Source organism: Nomascus leucogenys, chromosome 22a (assembly GCF_006542625.1).
Source record: "Nomascus leucogenys isolate Asia chromosome 22a, Asia_NLE_v1, whole genome shotgun sequence".
Lineage (NCBI taxonomy): Eukaryota > Metazoa > Chordata > Mammalia > Primates > Hylobatidae > Nomascus > Nomascus leucogenys.
In genome coordinates, this window is record NC_044402.1 from 101,134,801 (window position 1) to 101,157,146 (window position 22,346).

At 42.6% G+C, this 22,346-nt stretch overlaps 1 protein-coding gene and 1 non-coding gene across 2 annotated transcripts in view; both read left to right on the top strand.

Annotated features, from left to right (window-relative positions):
• The window catches only part of LOC100583419 (aldehyde oxidase 2-like), a 77,837-nt gene that overhangs the window by 39,747 nt on the left and 15,744 nt on the right, over positions 1–22,346 (top strand). The window contains 14 exon segments of the mRNA XM_030803569.1: positions 617–647; positions 650–712; positions 1,476–1,600; positions 2,325–2,458; positions 4,744–4,846; positions 7,913–7,954; positions 7,956–8,000; positions 8,178–8,374; positions 10,590–10,812; positions 14,713–14,808; positions 16,822–16,950; positions 19,270–19,344; positions 20,152–20,204; positions 22,117–22,231. Of these exon segments, the coding sequence (XP_030659429.1) occupies positions 617–647; positions 650–712; positions 1,476–1,600; positions 2,325–2,458; positions 4,744–4,846; positions 7,913–7,954; positions 7,956–8,000; positions 8,178–8,374; positions 10,590–10,812; positions 14,713–14,808; positions 16,822–16,950; positions 19,270–19,344; positions 20,152–20,204; positions 22,117–22,231 (1,431 nt within the window).
• On the top strand, positions 21,846–22,012 carry LOC115832635. Its single transcript, XR_004028156.1, has one exon. It is a non-coding gene; the product is annotated as a U1 spliceosomal RNA (small nuclear RNA).

Genomic DNA, 22,346 nt, shown 5'->3' on the forward strand with positions numbered 1-22,346 from the left:
GGTTGGTGCAAAAGCAATTGCAAACTTTTATAGCAAAAACTGCAATTGCTTTTGCACCAACCTAATACAATCTGTACTGGGCTTCCCTGCCCCAGAGATGTGTAATAACTTGTGTCTCCCCTCTCAAGACAGCCTCAGTATTTTTCAGATCCCTGAGTGAGAGGTTCTTGTACCTGAGCTGCCTAAGTAGTCTAATGCAAGCGTTTTTCTTCAAGGAAAAGGTAAAAGGAAAAAAAAAAGGCAGATTTCCGAACCTCACCCATCATGCATTTGACTTATCTCATGTTCCCTGGAGAGTCACATTTAAATGAGAAATTAGTATTCATCATCTGGGATCATCATAGTGTCCCCAGCCCTCAGTTCTGAACGTAGCTTCCTTCTGAAGGTTTCGCTAATCCTTCTTGCTGCTTTTCTCTGCAAATCTAGAAGACCTTTCCTCGGACTTCTCATCTCTGCAGCCAGCCTACTGCTCTAATTCTCCCTTGCTTGTTTGACACCTTTCATCTGTCCCAGGAAACAGTGATTTTCCAGAGTGTACTGGCTTTTAAGAAAAAACTACCAGTGGAAGGAAAAGTCGGAAGGACTGGCTTTTATGCTTTTTTTTTCTGCCATTTAGGATGCCATAAAACACAATTCATTCCTGTGCCGTGAAAAAAACTTGAACAAGGAAACGTTGAGGAGGCCTTTGAAAAAGTCGACCACGTTTTTGAAGGTGAGCTCCCAGGGATACTTAATAGACTCTGACTGATTCTATTCAGAAGCAACCATCAAAAGTGTATGATTCCCCCTCAGAAAGTCCAGCCTCTAAAGTCTTGGTGCTTTGCCAAATTTCTCTTACACGTCTTCCTTTCAATGTGTGTGTGTGTGTGTGTGTGTGTGTGTGTGTGGTTTTGGGGTTGGGGGGTAGGGAGCAATAGAATAAATAAAAGAAAATCTCTAAGATTTTGGTTTGGGCAGAGTAAGGAACAAAACTTGGCACTTTTAATTTGTGATCCAGAACTATTCTGTCTGAAACAGATTGCCACAGGACAAATGCCTAGTTCCTTCGTCAGGATAAATCCAGGCCAGCCAGGCAGGGCACAGTGGCTCACACCTGTAATCCCAGCACTTTGGGAGGCCGAGGCAGGTGAATCACCTGAGGTCAGGGGTTCGAGACCAACTTGGCCAACATGGTGAAACCCCGTCTCTACTAAAAATACAAAAATTAGCCAGGCATGGTGGCAGGCGCTGTAATCCCAGCTACTTGGGAGGCTAAGGCAGGAGAATCACTTGAGCCTGGGGGGCAGAGGTTGCAGTGAGCTGACATCACGCCACTACACTCCAGCATGGGTGACAGAGCGAGACTCCATCTCAAAAAAAAAAAAAAAAAAAATCCAGGCCAGCCAGTCCACATCTTACTGGCTTTTGAATTCTCCAAGACGGTGGCTTCCCACCAGCACACACCTTAGGAGTTCTTCTGTGTTTATGCTTAACAGGAGAGGTCCATGTTGGAGGACAGGAACATTTTTACATGGAAACACAAAGAGCGCTTGTTATTCCAAAGACAGAGGACAAAGAACTGGACATTTATGTGTCCACACAGGACCCAGCCCACGTGCAGGTGAGGTCCAGAATAACGCCCACATCCCCACCTTCCTAATTCCATGATGGCAGTCAATCCTACAGCCTCACAATTGCTGGCCATTTTACCTGCAGAAACCTGGAATCCAAACATTAAACATCAGACATCAATAATGCAGCCAAGACCTCAGAACCCTTTTTTTTTTTTTTTGGTCTTTTCAAGTAAATAAAAAAATAGTCACAGTAACTTTAGGTTTCAAGAGTACGTTCGTTTGCATCATGCTTAGATGAACTCTGTGATGAGATGACACCACTAAACTATTTCTGTACTTGATTTTTCTCTAAAATAATCATCACAGTTAACCTTTGGAGTCAACACATCACTTTATAGTACATTTTCATTTCCCCAGTCACAAAGTGCTCTAGGTTTAGCTGCAAACACATCATCTCCTTGGTAGGTTGTCAGGAGTTCGCCAGCTTTCACCTCCTTGGGACTTTAGACTAGGAACCCAGCTTCTCACAGGAATCCAAAGCTCTAACAGTTTTCCTTCTGGAAAATACCATTTTTCTGCTAGAAGGGCTGCTCTGTGCAGACCAACGGTGTTTACAAGCTAAACAGAGCCCCACCAGACAGATTCAGACTATCTCCATTTTTTTTACCAATGGTAGACGTGAATGAATTCTGCTGCGATGTTGTTTCAAGAAACAAAAAGCTTTTTTGCCATTTCACTCTTATAAACCTTCTTGTTATCTCACTTTTAAAGAAAACAGTGTCCTCTACCTTAAACATCCCCATCAACAGGATCAACTGTCATGTAAAACGAGTGGGTGGAGGTTTTGGAGGGAAGGTAGGAAAGCCAGCTGTATTCGGGGCGATTGCAGGTGTGGGTGCTATCAAGTAAGTATGGTTGGGGATTCTTGGGGATACAGAATGGCATCAAATGCACAGAGCTGAGAGCAAATCAGTGGCTTACAGTCATCTGGGCTGCCGTCATAACCATGTGTGTGTCCTTGGGCAATTCAGCCTCCTGTCTGTTTCTTTAAAAAATGTGAATAATCATACCTACCCTCCCACGCTTTTAGAGTTACTGCAGAAGTCAAATGTACACAGGACTTTGAATAGCTAACATGCTATTGAAAGGAGCAGTGGTACTATTAGCTGAATACCTCCTGAGCTTCAGGGAAAGTGAGCCGTTGAGGGGTGGGGCAAGTCACCCTGCTCAAGTGGAGTGCTAGGGGGAAGCTGCTCCCTGACTCTTCTTTCCTGCTCTCAGACGGAGAACAGGGTGAGGTAAGGAAAGAAAGGCTCTTCAACCTCTGCCTCCCTGCGCCTGCGAAGGGCTGCGTCCTCAGAGTCTGCTCAATGGACAGATGACTCATCCTCAAAGACAGCTCCCAGGCTGACCTCAGCGGAAGGCTCACTCCTTTGCTGTTCATGCCTCAGATTTGTGTTTAGTTGGTGCTGCTTTTTCTGTTAATGGTTCATTTTCTGTGGCTAAGTATTCTGTCAGAGTCCCAAAGGGCAAGCAAAGTTCACAGGCCCTGCTTCATTTGACAACTCTTGTAGTTCAGAGCTAGGTCCTGAAACACTCAGACATATGTCTCAGTCCTCAATGAGAAGCGAGAAAAAGCCGGATCTGAATCCCATCTCCAGTTCTTTCCATAATTCACACCACTCCACTCACACCCACTGGGGATTCAGCACAAGATAATCAGTTCATTGAATTCCCCCCAGGCATTGTGGCTTTAAGACTTCTCAAACACGACTGCACGTTAGAATCATCTGGGCAGCATTTAAATACCAGTGCCTAGGCTGCCCCATACTGACCCAGGCATCCGTATATTTTAAAACTTCCTCAGAGGTTCCACTGTGCAGCCAAGTGTGGCAACCAGTGCCTTAAGATACAACTCTACTTTGGTACACAAGGGCCATGCATTAAATGATCCCCAGAGTAATGTTCCCAAACCTAATAGTAAGTAAGTGTTGCCTGATGTCATAGAAATTCCTGCCTCAGCTGGGCATGGTGGCTCATGCCTATAATCCCAGCACTTTGGGAGGCTGAGGCAGGAAAATCACTTGAGCCCAGGAGTTCAAGACGAGCCTGGGAAACATGGTGAAATCCTCGTCTCTACAAAGATTTAAAATAAAATAAAATAAAAATAGCTGAGCACAGTAGCACGTGCCTGTGGTCCCAGCTACTCAGGAGGCTAAGGCAGGAGGATTGCTTGAGCCCAGGAGGTCAGGCTGCAGTGAGCCGTGTTCATACCACTGCACTCCAGCCTGAGTGGCAGAGCAAGACCCTGTCTCAAAAAAGAAAGTTTTGCCTCCCCATCCCAGCACTACTGAATCAGAATTAGCAGGGGATGGACCTGGAAACTGCGTTTCCTTGATGTTCCAGATTGTCCTCACAATTAGGGAACACCAGGAAACCCTGCACTAGAATAGTGATTTTCAATATTTGCCTGAAGACACCTGAATCAACATCACTGAGAAAAATGCATTCTAAAGCCCCTCCCTGACCCACTGAATCGAAATCCTAGTACAAAGGCCCAGGAATATGCATTTTCACCAGCGCGCCAGAGGATTCTTCAGCATTCCAAAGTCTAGAAGCCTCTGCTCTGGAGATGGAGAAAAGCTGAGGCTCCTCCCTGCATGAGAGCCCAACTTGGCCAGCATAGCCTTCATGGGTGAGAATGGAGACGCTAACCCAGACATCCTAGGATGAGTGTTTGGCCTTGTTTTCCCAGTAGTGTTGTTAAGTTTGCATTTATCTGTACACATTCTTTCTCTTTTGTAAATAGTGGTAGAGATAATGCAAATGTCTGGATCTGGGTGAAGGTCAAACTTGAAGCTATAGAATTCAACTTAACCGCATGTGACATTAATACTTTTAACGAGATCTCCAACCATTGAGTTATAGACCACAGAGACAATGATGATTTGGTCATATATTAATTCACATTAGTGTCTAGCATATTATATGATATTAATACATTTATATGGGATAAACGAATGGATGGATGGTTGAATAAAGAGTGGGAGAATGGATGGTGGATGGATGGATAATAGGCAGATACATTGATGGGTGGGCAGATAGTTAAATGAGGGGATGGATAAATATGAGTAGATAGGTGAATGAGAAGATGGATGGATGGATGGATGGGATGGGTGGAGAACCTAAGATTTATTTTCTTTCGAACTGGTCATCCCATTCGTCTCATCCTTGATCGTGAAGATGATATATTAATAACTGGAGGAAGGCACCCATTATTTGGAAAATATAAAGTGAGTATTAAAGATGAAATATTAAAATATCTCATTTTGGCCAGGCACTGTGGCTCACACCTGTAATCCTTCCACTTTGGGAGGCCAAGGCGGGCAAATCGCTTGAGCCCAGGAGTTCCAAAACCAGCCTGGGCAACATGGGGAGACCCTATCTCTAAAAAAATACAAAAATTAGCTGGGTATGGAGCCACATGCCTGTACTCCCAGCTACTTGGGAGGCTGAGGTGGGTGGATCCCTTGAGCCCAGGAGGTGGAGGCTACAGTGAGCCAAGATTGCACCACTGCACTCCAGCCTGGGCGACAGAGTGAGACCCTGTCTCGGACATAAATAAATAAATAATCTGATTTTATCTGAATGGCTTTGTTCTTTCCCATCATTTTGATTTTGCTAAATTCTAAAAACAAACTTAGCATCTAAAATATTAAATGAGGATGCTGTGAATTTGAATATTCATAACATTTTATGTGGAACTTTTAATAATTCTAGTAAATAGTTGTGAAGAAGTTTAATGATAAAAATACAATTTCAAATAATGATCAAAACACTCCTTCAAGGAATAAGGATTTACATTAGTGGTTCCTCAAAAACAAACAAACGAACACTGATAGAAGGTACAAACATTGCTGTGCCAAACCTTCTTGACTATACACATATTTCTCAGTAGAAATGTTTGGAGACAATTTGACCATTGACCATTTTAACTGCAAAATCATTTTTTACAAGTGTTTTTACCAAGTGGCTATGATACTGTCACAAAAGCTCTTTGCATGCAGGAAAAAATAATACAGTAAGTAGTGAATTTAAAATTGTTTCAAACTGCATTTACTGCATTTTTATGTAACTATAATATAAACATCTTAAAAATACTTGCTGGCCTCGAGCTTACAATACTACTTTTCAAATTTGTCATTGAGCTGTTAGGATCATTTTAATGTAATCTAAGTCGTATCAAACATGCTTTACGTGGGAATTGCTTGTAGCATATACATAGTTAGATTTCCTATCTGATTTTGTCATTGTCTTAGATTATCTTCCCTGTATTACTAAAGCCACAGTTTTCTATAGCACAGAACAATTTTATTTCTTCCATTGGCATTAATAATTTTTATAATTAGAGAGGAAGATCCTCTCTAATAGTTGGCCAATTAAACTGTTTATTTGCTTTCAAATGCACAGATATTAATAGTCACAGCTATTATTGTCTTCCAGGACCGAGAGCAATGTAGAGACACACTGCTAAGATTGGAGCAGTTGCTGTTGTGGTGATGGTTGTGCTCTTATCAAAGTTATGAGATTCTTTTAGTACTAATACTTGTTAAGAAGATTCTAGACTTAATATTTTGGTAATTATAGTACTATAAAGTATAAAAGAGGGAAATAGATTTTTTGAAAAATCCAAGTTTCATTTTTTATTTTGGCTGGGTGTGGTGGCTCACACCTGTAATCCCAGCACTTTGGGAAGCTGAGGCGGGTGGATCCCCTAAGGTCAGGAGTTCAAGACCAGCCTGGCCAACATAGTGAAACCCCATCTCTATTAAAAATACAAAAAAATAACTGGGCGTGGTGGCATGCACCTGTAGTCTCAGCTACTTGGGAGGCTGAGGCAGGAGAATGGCCTGAATCCAGGAGGTGGAGGTTGCAGTGAGCCAAGATTGTACCACTGCACTATAGCCTGGGCGAGAGAGCAAGACTCTGTCTCAAAAGTCCAAGTTTTATTTTATTTTTTAAGAAACAATTTCAATTCCAATATAATATATATAAACAATTTCACTTCATATATATATATACATATATATATATATAAAATCCTTCAGACACAGCTAACAAAGTTTTGCTTGGTTATTCAGAACTATTTGTAAATTAGGATAACGTGTTTATGTGTAAATAGTTTCTTCTAAATTTTTGAAAAGTTTATATGAGGCCGGGCGCGGTGGCTCACGCTTGTAATCCCAGCATTTTGGGAGGCCGAGGCGGGCGGATCACGAGGTCAGGAGATCGAGACCATGGTGAAAGCCCGTCTCTACTAAAAATACAAAAAAAAAAAATTAGCCAGGCGTGGTGGCGGGCGCCTGTAGTCCCAGCTACTCAGAGAGGCTGAGGCAGGAGAATGGCGTGAACCCGGGAGGCGGAGCTTGCAGTGAGCCGAGATTGCGCCACTGCACTCCGTCTCAAAAAAAAAAAAAAAAAAAAAAGAAAAGTTTATATGAAATAGTTTAAGGATTCTGCTACCTTATTTATAGTACTATTTTGCTTAGCAGTCCTTTCTTCATGAAAGTCAAAGGTAAACTTCAGTCAAAGTCTAATGTTAACCCTATAGATATATATATAGTCATGTGGATCCTCCAGTTGTATTTATCCCTGCTTTCAGAAAGGCAAAGGGACCTGGGTCAATCCTCGCTTGGTAGAACTGCAGTAGGGAGTGGGGATTTTTCTTTTCTTTTTAATGTGGACTGTATAGACAAAATGGTCTGGGTGGGTGGAGGGGAGTAGCAACATTGAAAGAGTGCAAGCTTCCTTAAGCTCTTCCCGAACAGTAACAACAGCACGAGCTCAGGTTTGTTAGGTCGGGTAAGCATGTACAAACATCTTCACCACCTAGTGAAATGAGAGCAGTCCCCATGCATCCATTCAAGGACCTCAGCTTCAGAGGCTTTCCCATAACAGGATACACTGTGATTCATTCCAACACATTCTAGAATTCCAGAGACTTTTTCACCAGGGAGGAAAACATAGACTAAATTAGAAAGAAAGTCAGTAAAAAAATGAAGGGGAATCTTCCAAGAATAAGGATGAAGAGGGTGGCAATTATAGTCCAGGAGACAAGCAAAGTCTTTAGAATTCCATGCTGACTGTGAAGCCAGAAAATCACATGTTGGAAGGCAAGAGCTCAGCAAAATTCAGCTCAGAAGAGGTCTCCATCAGTCAAGCAAGGCATGGTATACCATAAAGCAAACAGGGAGCTGAGTCTGGCCTCTGTCCTGCCCTATGGGGGAACTGAGAGCTACGTCTCACAATTGGCATGCAAATTTTGAACATCTCAGTAAATAACCAACATTTGGTGACAGGTAGGATTCATGAACAACGGGCGGATCAAAGCTCTAGACATTTGAGTGCTACATTAACGGAGGATGCACGCTGGACGACTCTGAGCTGGTACGTACACCAGAAAGCAGCAACGTGCTTGACCATGAGTAGAATGCCAAATTTCTAGATGACTCTTTATGAAGTTTATTTCCTAATGTAGCTAAAGTCCACAAGCCATTTGACTCTGTACTTGACTTTCAGAGAAAAGAAACAAAAGTGATGATAAATGTGAATATCCCTTTTTAGGTAACAGAATTTCTAATACTAAAGCTGGAAAATGCATGTAAAATTCGCAACCTCAGGTTCCAGGGCTGTGCATGCATGACAAATTTACCATCCAATATGACATTTCGTGGATTTGGCTTCCCACAAGGAGCCCTAGTAACAGAATCTTGTATCACAGCTGTGGCAGCCAAATGTGGCCTTCCGCCAGGAAAGATAAGGTTGTAACCAAGGCCATAACCAAAGTTGCTGATGAACCAGACCAGTGGGAAACCCAGCTTCTTTGACCCAAGGAAACACACTAGAAGAACCACATGAATTAGCCCTGGCTCAGAATTCAAAGTAAATCAAAAGCTACCTAAAAAACTCACCTCACCCTGTCTTACTCCTTCCTTACTTATGCAAACATCTCTTTTTTTTAATTTGTACCAAAATAATTACTCTATTTAAAATTCAAACCACACCGAAGTACTCAAAAAAAGGGAATGCCCCTTTTTCCACCCCCATCCCTCTTGGTCAAGGGTAATCATTGTTAACAATTCCATGTTTATCGTTCTACCCCTTTTTCTATCTTTGGCCACCCATTTGTATTCATACACACATACCTAAACATTGACATATAACATATATGTGCACATGTATGGTTATTTACCAGAATGAGACCATAGCATACATATTACTCTGCCCCTTCCTTCTCCTACAGGACAATATGCCATGGCCATCTTTCTATGTCAGTAGAATGGTCTGCTTCATTCTTTTTCATGACTGAATAGTACTATGTAATATGCACGTACCGTAACTTATTTAGCCACTCCACTATTAATATACATTCTGGCTGTTACCATTTTTGGCCATTAAAATGATGTTGCAATAAACATCTTGGTACATATGTACCCAGGTATGTGTTTGCCTTATTGTATATCTTTAGGATAAATTTACAGAAGTGGAATTACTGGTGCACTTGAAAACTTCTGAGAAATACTGCCAGAAGAACACCCTCTGAAAATACTATTTTTCACAATAGACCAGAAGGTGCACAGGATGTACACAGTATGCTGGACTAGAGAGAGGCAGCTTCTGGAACTGAGATCATGGTCAATAACTTGCTTCTGCTCCCCACACATTCCAATCAGAGCCCACCCTACCTTTTCCATTTCCGTCCCCTGTTTCCCCAATATAGACCCCCTCCTCCAGCAAGAACTCTCCTGTGTATTGTCCCTAGAACTGCTTTGTCCCTAAATTCAACAGGAATTCCAGGTTTGTGATTGTCAGGGTACTTCCTACAAACAAGAGAACACCTAATATTTTGTACAAGGAAGGCAGTAGTTATCCTAAGAGAAGTCACGTACAATGTTCCAGGGGTACCAGAGAAGGAAGGCATCACGTTGGCATGGGGAGAGGGGAACCAGGAAGAACTTTCTGGAGAAGATGGCACTTGAGATAGGCCTTGAAGAATAATCGGCATAGATGTTGGAAAGGTGATCTAGGCAAGTAGAACAGCATGAGCAAGAGCGTCAATTTCTGTGTGGTTCAGTTTCCTTATCTATAAATGACTCACCTCACAGAATTCCTGCAAGAATCAAGTAATTTAACATTCATTACAATATTTGTTTTATAAACTGGATAGTATTATTCCAACGTCGTTGCCAATAATAATAATTCTTTTACTGTGATTAGAATAAAATGGAGATGATTTTAAAAAAAAAACTTCTAGGCATATCTCAGCAGGCTCTCCTTCTTTGTCAAGTGTTGCGAGTTTCCAGGACATATAACATAAAACACACCTTATTCAAATAAACCATTTTTCTTTTTTTTCTTTCTTTCTTTTAGAGATGAGGTCTCGCTACGTTGCCGAGGCTGGTCTTGAACTCCTGAGCTTAAGTGATCCTCCTGCCTCGGTCTCCCAAAGTGCTAGGATTACAGGTGTAAGCCACCACACCAGGCCCAAAGAAACTGTTTAAAAGATTTACCCATACATTCCAAAGGCAATTAAAAGACTTAGAGGGGATCTGCTATTATTTGCAATGCTATTCCTCCCTGGCAGAACAAATCTTCAGTTATGACAATGAATCCTTGCTTTAGTGTACTGCCTACCAGCTCTGCTCCACCCTCTGAACCTTGTAGAATAAAAAGAAAAGAAAAGAAAAATCTACCTCCCTAGGCCCCTACATCCCACTGCCTTTCGTGGACTAGTCTCCACCTGCTACCCTCCACTTCTAGTCGGGAGAGACCCTAACTGGTGCATTGATGAAGAGGTAAAAAAAAATAACCTCTACTATTTTTGCAAAAGCATGTGCCATTCAAAGAAAAAACAGACCCTGTCTTCCCTTCTCTACGGCTTGTGCTTTAGTGGAGAGGCTTTTCAAGTCTCCATTTGGCCATCAGTTTCTGCCTTACCATAACTATTGACTGAATTTCCCACCTGTTTCAGATTAGAGAGAAAAATATGTACAAAACAGTTGATAAAACCATCTACAAACAAGCATTCAACCCTGAGACCCTGATAAGATGTTGGGACGAATGTCTGGACAAGTCTTCCTTTCACAGCAGAAGAACGCAAGTCAAAGAGTTCAATAAGAAGAATTATTGGAAGAAGAAAGGCATTGCTATTATTCCCATGAAGTTTTCAGTTGGCTTTGCTGCAACAAGCTATCATCAGGTAAGACTTGTATATAGGATAAATAACCTTCATGCTAGACACACTCCTGGCCCAATCAGCTTCTGTGGACTTTGAAAAATATCTCATTTCTTAGATCATTGAGCTCCTCCCTGCCAACACCCAAGAGAAATGTACAGAACTGTCCAGAGTGGCACCCCCATCTGCAAGCATTTTTAATACAGTGCAGTATTTATTTCCTTCTTGGGAAACAAATCCCTAATCAACTGAAGTCAGGAAGACCTGAGAAATCCTCGGCTTTGTATTGACTAGCTGTGTGACATTAAGTTATTCAACATCTCTGAGCCTCAGCTTTCCCAGTGATAATAACAATAATAACAATAACAATAACTCTGTCTTAAGATTGATGAGGACTCAGTGAGATAGTGAATGTAGAGCAGCACTTAGCTGGGTTCCTGGAACACTGTGGATGTCATCCAGAGCATCACTAAGCCCCTCCCAGGAGAGCTCAAACACACCTCTCAGGGCTCCTCCTCTGTTGGGTAGGATGAGACCCCCTGAACCTCTGGGTCACATGTTCAGGCCCAGCATGCCCCTTCTATAAACAGGCACAAGAAGGTTAACTGTCATGTCTGCAGGCTAGATGGAATCAAAGGCTGTGACATCAGAGAAACTTGAGAGCTGCCTGTGTGGTTTCCTCTCTGACGCCAAATATTGTCTTTGCCAAACCAACTCCAACACCAAGTGGGTGTCCAACCATTCTGTTCTCACACTAACTACCAGAGTTAGTGCAGACTCCACAGATCAACGGCTGAGTCCCACAAGACCGCCCCTATTTCAGACACCACCTTCAAATGGAGGGCCCTAACTACTCACACTCCTGCCTGGCCAACTACTAATTTGGAGGTTTTCACTACCCCTATTCAGGTTTGATAATTTGCTAGAATGACCCATGGAACTCAGGAAAGCACTTTACTTGTGATCATTACCAGTTTACTATGACGGATACGACTCAGGAACAGCCAGATGGAAGAGCTGCCTGGGGCAAGGGATGGGAAGGCGGCAGAGCTTCCCTGACCTCTCCAGGCACACACCCTCCCAGCACTTCCACATGTTCACCAACCCAGGAGCGCCCAGACTGCATCGTTTCTGGTTTTTATGGAGGTTCCGCTACACAGGCATGATTGATTACAGCATTGGCCATTAACGATTGAACTCAATCTCTAGCCCCCCTCCCAAGAAGATGGGGAGGAGGACTGAAAGACCAATGCACACCGCCTCCAAGCCCCCATCCTAAAGCTACCTAAGCCCTTCTCATGAGTCATCTCATTAGCAGAATAAAACAGTAAATTCCAAGGCTTTATGAACTCTGAACCAAGAACCAGGGGAAAGATCAAATATTTACTTTTTATTATAACACACTTCCCTTCACCTGTATGGCCACACCGCATCTAAACCACAGCCTACACTCTACCATCATCCATGGGAACCAACATCTCATCTCATCACAAAGAAAACCTTCAAATCAAGCAATGACTTTAAGTCTCCATTTGAATATTCTCCAGCTGCCCCACAGAGTTCTAAATTGAGGCACCCTAGAATCACCTGGCTAGGAATAGAAGGGTGTTATTCCAGGTCAGCTGATGACTCACAAAGCTGGAACACCTGCCCTCTAAACTGGCAGTGAGAGCTCTGTCCTCAGTGGGAGTCAAAAGGCCCACGGTGAGTAAATCCTATTATTAGCAGCTACAAGCCTCGATGCTCCCAAGCCCCTCGACCCTGGGCCTCTAGGCATCTTAAGACACAAATGGGCTGAAGCCTTCATTCCTCCTCCTCCTCCTGGAAGGAAAAAAATACCACCTTTCCCTTTGTCCAATTTATCAAACATTGATGTAGTGTCCCTGTGATTTTTTTTTTTTTTTTTAAGACAGAGTTTTGCTCTTGTCACCCAGGCTGGAGGCTGGAGTACAATGGCACAATTTCTGCTCACTGTAACCTCCGCCTCCCAGGTTCAAGCGATTCTCCTGCCTCAGGCTCCCAAGTAGCTGGGATTACAGGCGCCTGCCACCACGCCTGGCTAATTTTTGTATTTTTAGTAGAGTCGGAGTTTCACCATGTTGGTCAGGCTGGTCTCGAACTCCTGATCCCAGGTGATCCACCCACCTCGGCCTCCCAAAGTGCTGGGATTACAGGCGTGAGCCACCACACAAGGCCAGGACCGGCTCAGAGGTATTTACGGGACACAAAGATGAGTTAAGACCAGGTGCCCCTCCATGGCAAGACTCAGAGAAGAGCCTCTTACCTCCAGGATTCTTTACCTGTGGCTGCTCTAACAAAGTACCACAAACTGGGTGACTCAAAAACAACAAACTTATTCTCTCACAATTCTGGAGGCCTGAAGTTCAAACTCAAGGGGTCAGCAGGGCCGTGCTGCCTCTGAAGGCTTCAGGGAAGAATCTTCCCTTGCTTTTCCAGCTTCTGGTGGCTCCTGGTATTACCTGGCTTGTGGCGACATAACTCCAGTCGCTGCTGCCTCCATCTTCCATGGCCCTCTTACAAGGACACCAGTCATTGAGTTTAGGGCCCCCACAATCCAGTATGATTTTATCTTAAGTAGTTGCATCTGCAAAGACTACATAAAGTTCCATGTTGAGGTTTCAGACAGACATGAATTTTAGGGGGCAGAGGAGGGACAGTCTTCAACCCAGTATTCCTGTAAGGAGAAGTACAAAGAAAGAGGTGACTGATCCTTCCTAGATGGGGATGAGACACATGTGAGGAAGTTTTGGGGTTGTATTGTTTTGTTTTGTTTTTTTGAGATGGAGTCTCGCTCTGTCACCCAGGCTGGGGTGGGGTGGCGCGATCTCAGCTCACTGCAACCTCCGCCTCCCAGGTTCAAGCAATTCTCTGCCTCGGCCTCCCAAGTAGCTGGGATCACAGGCACCCGCCACCACGCCTGGCTAATTTTTGTATTTTTAATAGAGATGGGGTTTCACCGTCTTGGCCAGGCTGGTCTCGAACTCCTGACCTCGTGATCCGCCCTCCTGGGCCTCCCAAAGTGCTGGGATGAGTACAGGCATGAGCCGCCACGTCCAGCCAAGTGAGGAAGTTTTAACAGAACATAGACTGCAGGGCGTGGCCCTGCAGGCTGAGCAGACAGGTAAGGAACAGGAGGAGAAGCCGGCCAGGACAAGAGATTGGACAGAAGCAAGGAGCACAGGTCAGAAAGGAGCTGCAGTGGGGCCAGACTCAGAGGCAAGGCAGGGGGCGACAGGGACTGTACAAGAGACCAGATCCCACAGGGCCTCCTAGTGGAATAAGGAGCCGAGCTTTCCCTTACAGGCTGTGGGGGGTTTGCCCACCTTGCCCATGGCAAAGCCTTCTTCGGTCTGTGATTCTGTTCTGTTGTCACTTGTCATCCCTGAGCAGCACAGGAGTTGCACCTGTCCTCCCAGGTCTCCCAGGGCCCCCTATGCCACTCTCATTATCTCACTGATCATCCTACACTACAGTGACTTGATCTCCAGCCTGCCTTTCCACCACATTGTGAGCAGCTTGAAGAAGAGCCATGTCTTGTTCATCTTTATGTATCTGGAGCTGAGCACACTTGGTACACACTATGTGCAAGTACCTAAAACATTTAAATAACTAGCTTAATGGTCAGCCAGTGATTTTAAGCATGAGAGTGACTTTCAAACAATTGGAACCAACACTCTCAACTCCTGAGGTATCCAAAGGGGCTCCTATGAAAACCAGGAGGAATGTTCTTTACAGGTGACTTTTTGCACAAAACAGAACTAAGCTTCAGCATCCCACCAGGAAAGTTTGCTTCTCTGACCCCCTCCACTCCCTAAGACTGGTGTTTCACTACCTTGTATTTTATATGGAACCTCACCAAATGCTAACTTGCACTGAGCTATGCCTCCCGGATTCTTTTACTAGGCAGCTGCACTGGTTCATATCTACACAGATGCGTCTGTGTTGGTCACACATGGAGGCAGTGAACTGGGACAAGGTATTCACACCAAAATGCTACAGGTAAAATAAATAAAATTAAACCGTTATTCTCTATATACATTGTTGAAAGTTAAGATTCATCTATTAGGGTAAATGTTGACTCCCCGTATTCAAACACTGAGATCTTGACTATTTAGTTGGAAGGCTTCTTACATATCAAATAGAATGGCTGAGGTGGCAGAAATCTCACGTGTATGCAGACAGTCCTGGAGCTTGGCCAGGGTTCATGGATGGGGTGATCATTAGTGAAAACGCCACTAAGAAACCCATGGAGCCCTGTGGTGGGCACTCCAAGCAGGCAACCAGGAGCAGGAGTTTCTTAGCTTTTGTAGTTTTAATGTTTACATTTTAGGCAACAATATTAGGTTGCTAATGTTTTATTTTGACAAGTAAGGACAAGTATTTCATCAACTGCCATCATCCTACAATTTTTACAAGATATTTAACACACATACATACACACCAATTAGTAAGAATATAATCTCAGGAGAAAAACAAGAATAATTCTTTAAATAACCTTGTGACAAATGTATTAGATTTTTATAGTGCACATCTGTAGCTTTTGATCATCCAGCCCCTTAGCTCATTTGAAGTACTGTACCTCTCACATGCCATATGTTTCTGAAAGACTCCTCAATTTGGGTACCTTTCATCTCCATCCCCATCCTTACTCCCACACCTGCTGCAGATATAGGCACAAGACCTGCCTCTGGTCAGTCAGGGTTCCGGAATCCCACTGACTCTGGGAAAGGACACATGATTCAAGCAAGGCCACTCAGAGCCTTTCCTGGGATTGATGTGTAGATGCTGGGAGAAAGGAGCCATCTTTCCCCTGTGGCTGTTTAGGTACTATTCTATAGGGCAGGGGCTGCCACAGGCAATTCTGTGCCATGGATGGAACCGGCCATCATAGAAAGAAAAGCAAATGTGAGAGGCTGAGAGGAGACCCCGATGAGACCACAAAGCCCCTAGATACACATGTACTTCACACTAGCTCCATCTATCCTGCCAGGTTATTTGAACCAACAAATTCCCTTTGGATTTTCACCACCAAGAAACAACAAAGTCGTCCCTTTTTTTCATTTTGCATCTTTCTGGAGAAACTTCATATTGAATGACATTAGTCAGAAGATTAGCATTTGAGAGCAGGATATCCTGAGAAGATGTTTTTTGCAAACACAAAAAGACAAGAGAAACCAAAATAATGTTTTTTCCTTTCCCTTTCTTCTCTTTCATCTCTTTCCTTGTCATTTCTTGATTAAATATCTTCATCTCCACATGGGTTTGCTAGAGAAACTGGAAGGAAAAGAGCAGAAAAGAAGCCAGGTGCAGTGGCATGCACCTGTAGTCCCAGCTACTCGGGAGGCTGAAGCAGGAGGATCACTTGAGTCCAGGAGTTCAAGATCAGCCTGGGCAACACAGTGAGATCCCATCTCTAAAATGATAATAATAATCTTTTAAAAATTATTTTTAAAAAACAGAAAAAATGAACAGCAAATACTGGAGGAATATAAGCAAGGGAGAACAAATAGAAAAAAGCAGGGGAGGATAAGAGCAAGAAAAAGGTCCTCAGGGTCATTCCAAGTTCATCTGATACTGATATCGAAAGATTTCAGACCAAATTCTGAGTCAGTCTCATCTCAGTCTCCCCTTTCCCTCTCTCTCTCTCTCTCTTCCTCTCTCTCTCTCTCTCCCTCCATCCCTCTTTTTCTTCCTGCCACTGAACCAAATAAGTGCCTGAAAATCTCAATTTGGCCTACTTCCTACACATCTAAAACTTAGAAAAAAGGAAATTCTTAACATTCTAAATGGACTCAATTTGAAAAGAACCACTGTGGAATATTACCAAGAAAAGACTGTAAAAATCAGCATGAGGCCTTACAAAAAAAGTAGTTTTGATGCTTATAAATACATTATTTTAGTCTTAAAAGGGTACCATGGATGTAATAACAAATAATTTTTATTAAGAAAAATAATGATTCAAATCTTCATAGAAGTCCTTGCTGGACTTGAAAATATTTATGTTTCTCATAGGTGGCCAGCCATGAGTTAAAAATACCCATGTCCTATATGCACATCTGTGAAACGAGCACAGCAACTGTGCCCAATACAATTGCTACGGCAGCGTCTATCGGTGCAGATGTCAATGGCAGAGCTGCGCAGGTGAGTCTTCCTGTCTCTCCTTGGTGTGCCTCTCCCACATCTCTGGTTTTTATGGCTAGATACAGTATAATAGTTGACTTCAGAGAAGTCATCTGTGTCACTAAACATAGTCTGGGGTAACTAAAATGTTGGGAGAGTGTATTTGGAGTAGGCTAGATTGAGATGACAGACCCAAAATGTAAAGGCTCAAACACAGTAAAAGTCCCTTTCTTGTACACATATCAGTCCCGAGCATTGTTTGGTCATTCGAGCACCCAAATTGATGGAGGCTCCACCATCTTCAACATGTGGTGTGCCAAGTCGCCCTGGGTGTCATCATTCCAATGAGCATGGAGGAGCCGGTGTGGAAGACTCTGAGCCAGATCTGGAAGTGATGCAAGTCACTTCCATTCACAGTCCATTAGCAGAACCAGTTTCGGGCTATGTCTAACTGCAACGGAGGTTGGGAAATGTAGTGTAGTGGGAAACCACATGTCCAGCTGCTATGGAAGAAGGGGAGAATGGATTTTGGTGAACAGGCCTAGTCTCTGTTCCTAGGAGACACAGCAAGAAGAAATTTGGCTACCAAGTAATGCAGAGCTGTGCAAGTTTCCTCCAGCATAAACAAGTTCTTGCAGGCAGATAGGCAGGCAGACCCCAGCCAAGGAGACAGGATGCAATAGAAGCATTGTCTTCAGTGGTATTCTACCGAGTACTTAACAGCTTTTCTTTGTACTTATTCTTTTAACTGAATTTTTTAAAAGTGCTAAATTTTCACTGTCTCAGAATAGAATCATGACTTCATATTCCTTAATTCAAATATCCAATTGCATGTACTTTTGAAATATATCTATTTGTCATGTTTCTGTTGCAAACTGTTCACCTTTCCACTGGGATATTGTGGTGAGCCATATTTTCCCAGAATGCTGCAATGATACCACCAACAGGAACCCCTTTGAAATCAGTCCTAATTTTGTGGTGATACCTCTTAAGGATTCAAAAAGCAAAGACTCTTTTTTGCTCGGAACAAATGTGTAAGAAACCTCAAATGCATGAGATCTAATTTGGAGTAGGGTCAAACACAAGAGAGGAACAGCTCAGAGTGTATGGGAGTTGTCAGCCCAAAATAAGTGTCAATCTATCTTCTAGAGTATTAAGTTTTAGGTTTCTGTTAAAGATCAAAAAATTTGTGGATCTGGGCCATTATAAAGTAAATTTAATTGTTTTCTCATTTCATACCCAAAGCCAAGGCCTTTATTGTAGTAGTTTGATGGTGGTCGAATGAACAGATGGAGGGAGAGATCAGACACAGGGGGATTCTGGCATGTCATTGTTACAGACTGGAAAGCACAAATTTGAATGAAAATAGGATGTTTATTCCATTTATTTTAATAGCCATAAAATACAAAAGAAATGGCTGGGTGCAGTGGCTCACGCCTGTAATCCCAGCACTTTGGGAGGTCGAGGCAAGCAGATCACGAGGTCAGGAAATCGAGACCATCCTGCCCAACGTGGTGAAACCTCGTCTCTACTAAAATACAAAAAATTAGCCAGGCATGGTGGTGCGTGCCTGTAATCCCAGCTACTTGGAAGGCTGAGACAGGGGAATCGCTTGAACCCAGGTTGCAATGAGCCGAGATCGTGCCACTGCACTCCAGCCTGGTGACAGATCAAGACTCCATCTCAAAAAAAAAAAAAAGAAAGAAAAAAAAAGATACAAAAATACAAAAGAAGTAGGAAAAAAATGCTAAGGTCCAGGCACAGTGGCTCATGCCTGTAATCCCAGCACTTCGGGAGGCTGAAGTGGGCAGATGGCTCGAGCTCAGGAGTTCAAGACCAGCCTGGTCAACATGGTGAAACTCCATCTCTACAAAGAAGACAAAAATCAACCAGGCTTGGTGGTGAGTGCCTGGAGTCCCAGTTACTCAAGAGACTGAGGTGGGAGGATTGCTTGAGCCCAGATGTCAAAGTTGCAGTGAGCCAAGATGGTGCCACTGCACTTCAGCCTGGTTGACAGAGTGAGACCCTGTCTCAAAAAAATAAACCAAAAAAGAGAGAGAGAGAGAGAAGTTAAGAACCTGAATATTCTAAGAAAGAGGATCTGAGAGTAGAAATTCAGCTGAACCCATATTTTCACAGGAAGTGAGCCAAGAAGGGGAAAAAATAACCTCCAGTAACTGATACTGTTATCAAGGGCAGGAGTTGTGTTACCGATTTTTCAGGATTACGCACTCCATAGCACTTGCTGACCTAATCAATGAAAATTTGTTCACACAAATCATAACCACCAGAACCACTGGGCTCTTCTCTAATGTGGATTCCATTCTTTACTACTTCAAGAATGCTTGTCAGATCCTTCTGAAACGCCTTGAGCCCATCATTAAGAAACATCCGAAAGGTACATGGGAAGACTGGGTAAGTGTTCCACTCCCTTTGTTACTACAAACGAGAAAACAATGTAAACCAGTACTGAAACAGCACCACAGCAGTGCACAGCTATCACACACAGAGACAGTTCCTCTGAGTGTCACAGTGATAGAGCATGCCCCCTGTTTCTTCCCCAGTTGAGTGGATTTCTGCAAACAGGCAGGATCTCTAAAGGTTGAGAAGGCTACTCCAGGATGTATACCAGGTGTGTATGGAGAAAGCACACAGGAAACAGCAGTCACTGGAAGGAGAAATAGAAGTGTATGAAGAATGCACTCTGCTTAAGTAAGAAATAAGAGGAAAAGAATGAGCCTTCCTAAGCCACACACACATACACACACACACGTGCGAGCATGATGTTTTGGGTAGGTTAAGAGGAAAACTAAAAGGCCTATTTGCTGTTGAATATGGCTCAAAGGAGATGACTAACTTAATCCAACTTTACAATATCCTATGACTTTTTTCATTAGAACAATTACTTCACATTTACACACACGCTTACTATAAAGTTCTAACATTTAGAAATGAAGTCCAAATACCTTGTGCACTGAGCCCCTATCTCATGGATGTGCAGCAGGATTCTATTTTATGTTTGTTCAACCCAGACTTCTAAACTCAATCAGAAGGAAATTGTCAGTGTGCCAGTTAAGGAAAAATAATATGATGATAAGTTCTATTATTGGTAGCAAAGCACCAGCAACAATTATGAGATGTCAATTTTAGATTGGACATTTCTGTTTTCACCTAGTAGATGGTATATTTGTTTCGCTTTAACTAAATATGCCCATTCTGCAGATAGAAGCTGCATTTGAACAAAGAATCAGTCTCTCAGCCACTGGATACTTCAGGTAAACATCACAATAATATCTTGACATAGCTGAGAAAATACGAGGTAACTCAATCACTGCTGATGGCTGTTGTGATACTTTGGTTCTTGTCTTCTTAGTTTAAAAGAATTTAAACAAAAGACACAGCAAAGCAAAAAAAACAACAACAACAACAAAAAGAGACACACAGCAAAAGATGTGCAGCACAGAGTAATTTATTGCAAAAAAAAAGAATATTTTGAAAATGAGGTGCAGAGTAGACAGTACACCCTGAGAGAGAATTCAGGGCAGGCTGTCTGTAAGGTGAGACAGCAAAAACTGGTATTGCGGATGCTCCCTTTATGGGGGTCTTACATGATTATTCATAAAGAGGTGGGAAGAGATGTTACTAGTAAGCATGTTCTGAGTGCTCTTGTGAGTGCACATGTGTAGCTGTACATGCATGTTCATACATCACATGTCTCATTAGTATCTTAAATCTCCACCCAGAGGTGTGTTTTTCACTATTAAAATAATTTGATTTTACCTGAAGACAGACATGCTCTCTACAACGGAAATTCCCTACCGAAGATAGCTTTGCTTGAATGAGTGTGATTACAATGGAAATGCTGAGGCTTTCGTGTTGATTGTGCCGTCACTACAGTGCTGGTGCTGCGTCCAGAGAACATGATCACTTTCTTGACTACCTATGCTGCCTCAACTCTGGGCCGCAGATCCCTCATTTGTAAAATACATTTTTATTATGTGATTACTGAGGTCCCTTCTAGGCCCAAAATTCTATGATTTCACATAGGCCTTTCAGTTATGTCCAAAAAAAAAATTAAACAATAAAACACCCTTACTGGGGAAAAAAAAATTAGATGCTTGACTTATGACAACTAATCATTATAATCATTATTTACTATTTATTTAATCATTATTTACAATATCTAATCATTGTTTACTATTCTTTATTGTGAGTAGTAAAAATATATTATCATTAGAAATGACTTGCATCTCAATTTAACAAATCTCCCTCCCTTTACCATAAAACCTGTCTATTTGGAAGCTCCTTACTAGACAAGGGAGAATGGGTGGATGATAATCACCAGTCATTGTCAAATTCAAAAAGCATGTGACATTAATTTTACAGTCTAATGAAACAAATCACCAAACAATAGACACACACACACACACACACACAGAGAACAGTAAAGCAAATCCTCATGAGGAATGAGGAAATAAGGAGATAACAGTCCAGCCTAGAGCCTTGTACATAATGAGTTCTAAATTCCTAAGTTCAGTTACCCAAGAAGAGAGCAAACCAGCCCTCTATCTGAATACAGCTTCTATTATAAATTAATGCATTGAATTACCAGTCATTTTTTACCAACCCTTAATTACCATCAGCTCCCTGTGAGTTTGGTTAGCACCATCCATGGGGTCCCTTTGGGAACAGTGGTCCCAGAGGGACCACTGATAAAATTCATCTGAGGTTCTCTGTGGGCAGGCAGGCTAAAGCTCAAATCCTTTGTGGTCAAGATACAGGCACACTGTGAGGTCTGGTCCCAAACAATCTGTTGGCTCCTCCCTCTTTTTGACATCCTAACTGTGGCACAAGGAATGTCCTCTTTAAGTGAGTTTAAAAGGCAATTGAAATGAACATAAATCAAATGAAATGCTATACTTAACTGGCAGGGGAGATACCATGATTCCGAAGGTGGTTTTCCTAGAGTGAGGCTTATCTTACCTATTTTACTCCAGAAATGCTGACCCCTGTGACTTCTCCAAATGTAGGAAACTCAACTGCATAATTTATGGTAGTGGGAGACTGTATTTGTACCCTCCCTGGGAAAAAAAAATGAAACACCACCATAAAACTTTGGTAACTTTTAAAATAAATCAACATTGTTTCTCCCCCACTCAGGCTAAAAGGCTTTATTTCTTCCCTCAGGGGCTACGAGGCCTTCATGGACTGGGAGAAGGGGTCGGGGGACCCATTTCCTTACTATGTCTATGGAGCTGCCTGTTCTGAGGTTGAAATTGACTGCCTGACAGGTGCTCACAAGGTAAGTCAAGTCTAACTTTCCTCTTGGCAAATCAAAACAACAACAAAAGTGTGTTGTATAGTAAATAGCCCAATTCCATTATGTAATTCTCTTATAACAAGAACAAGATTCTTTC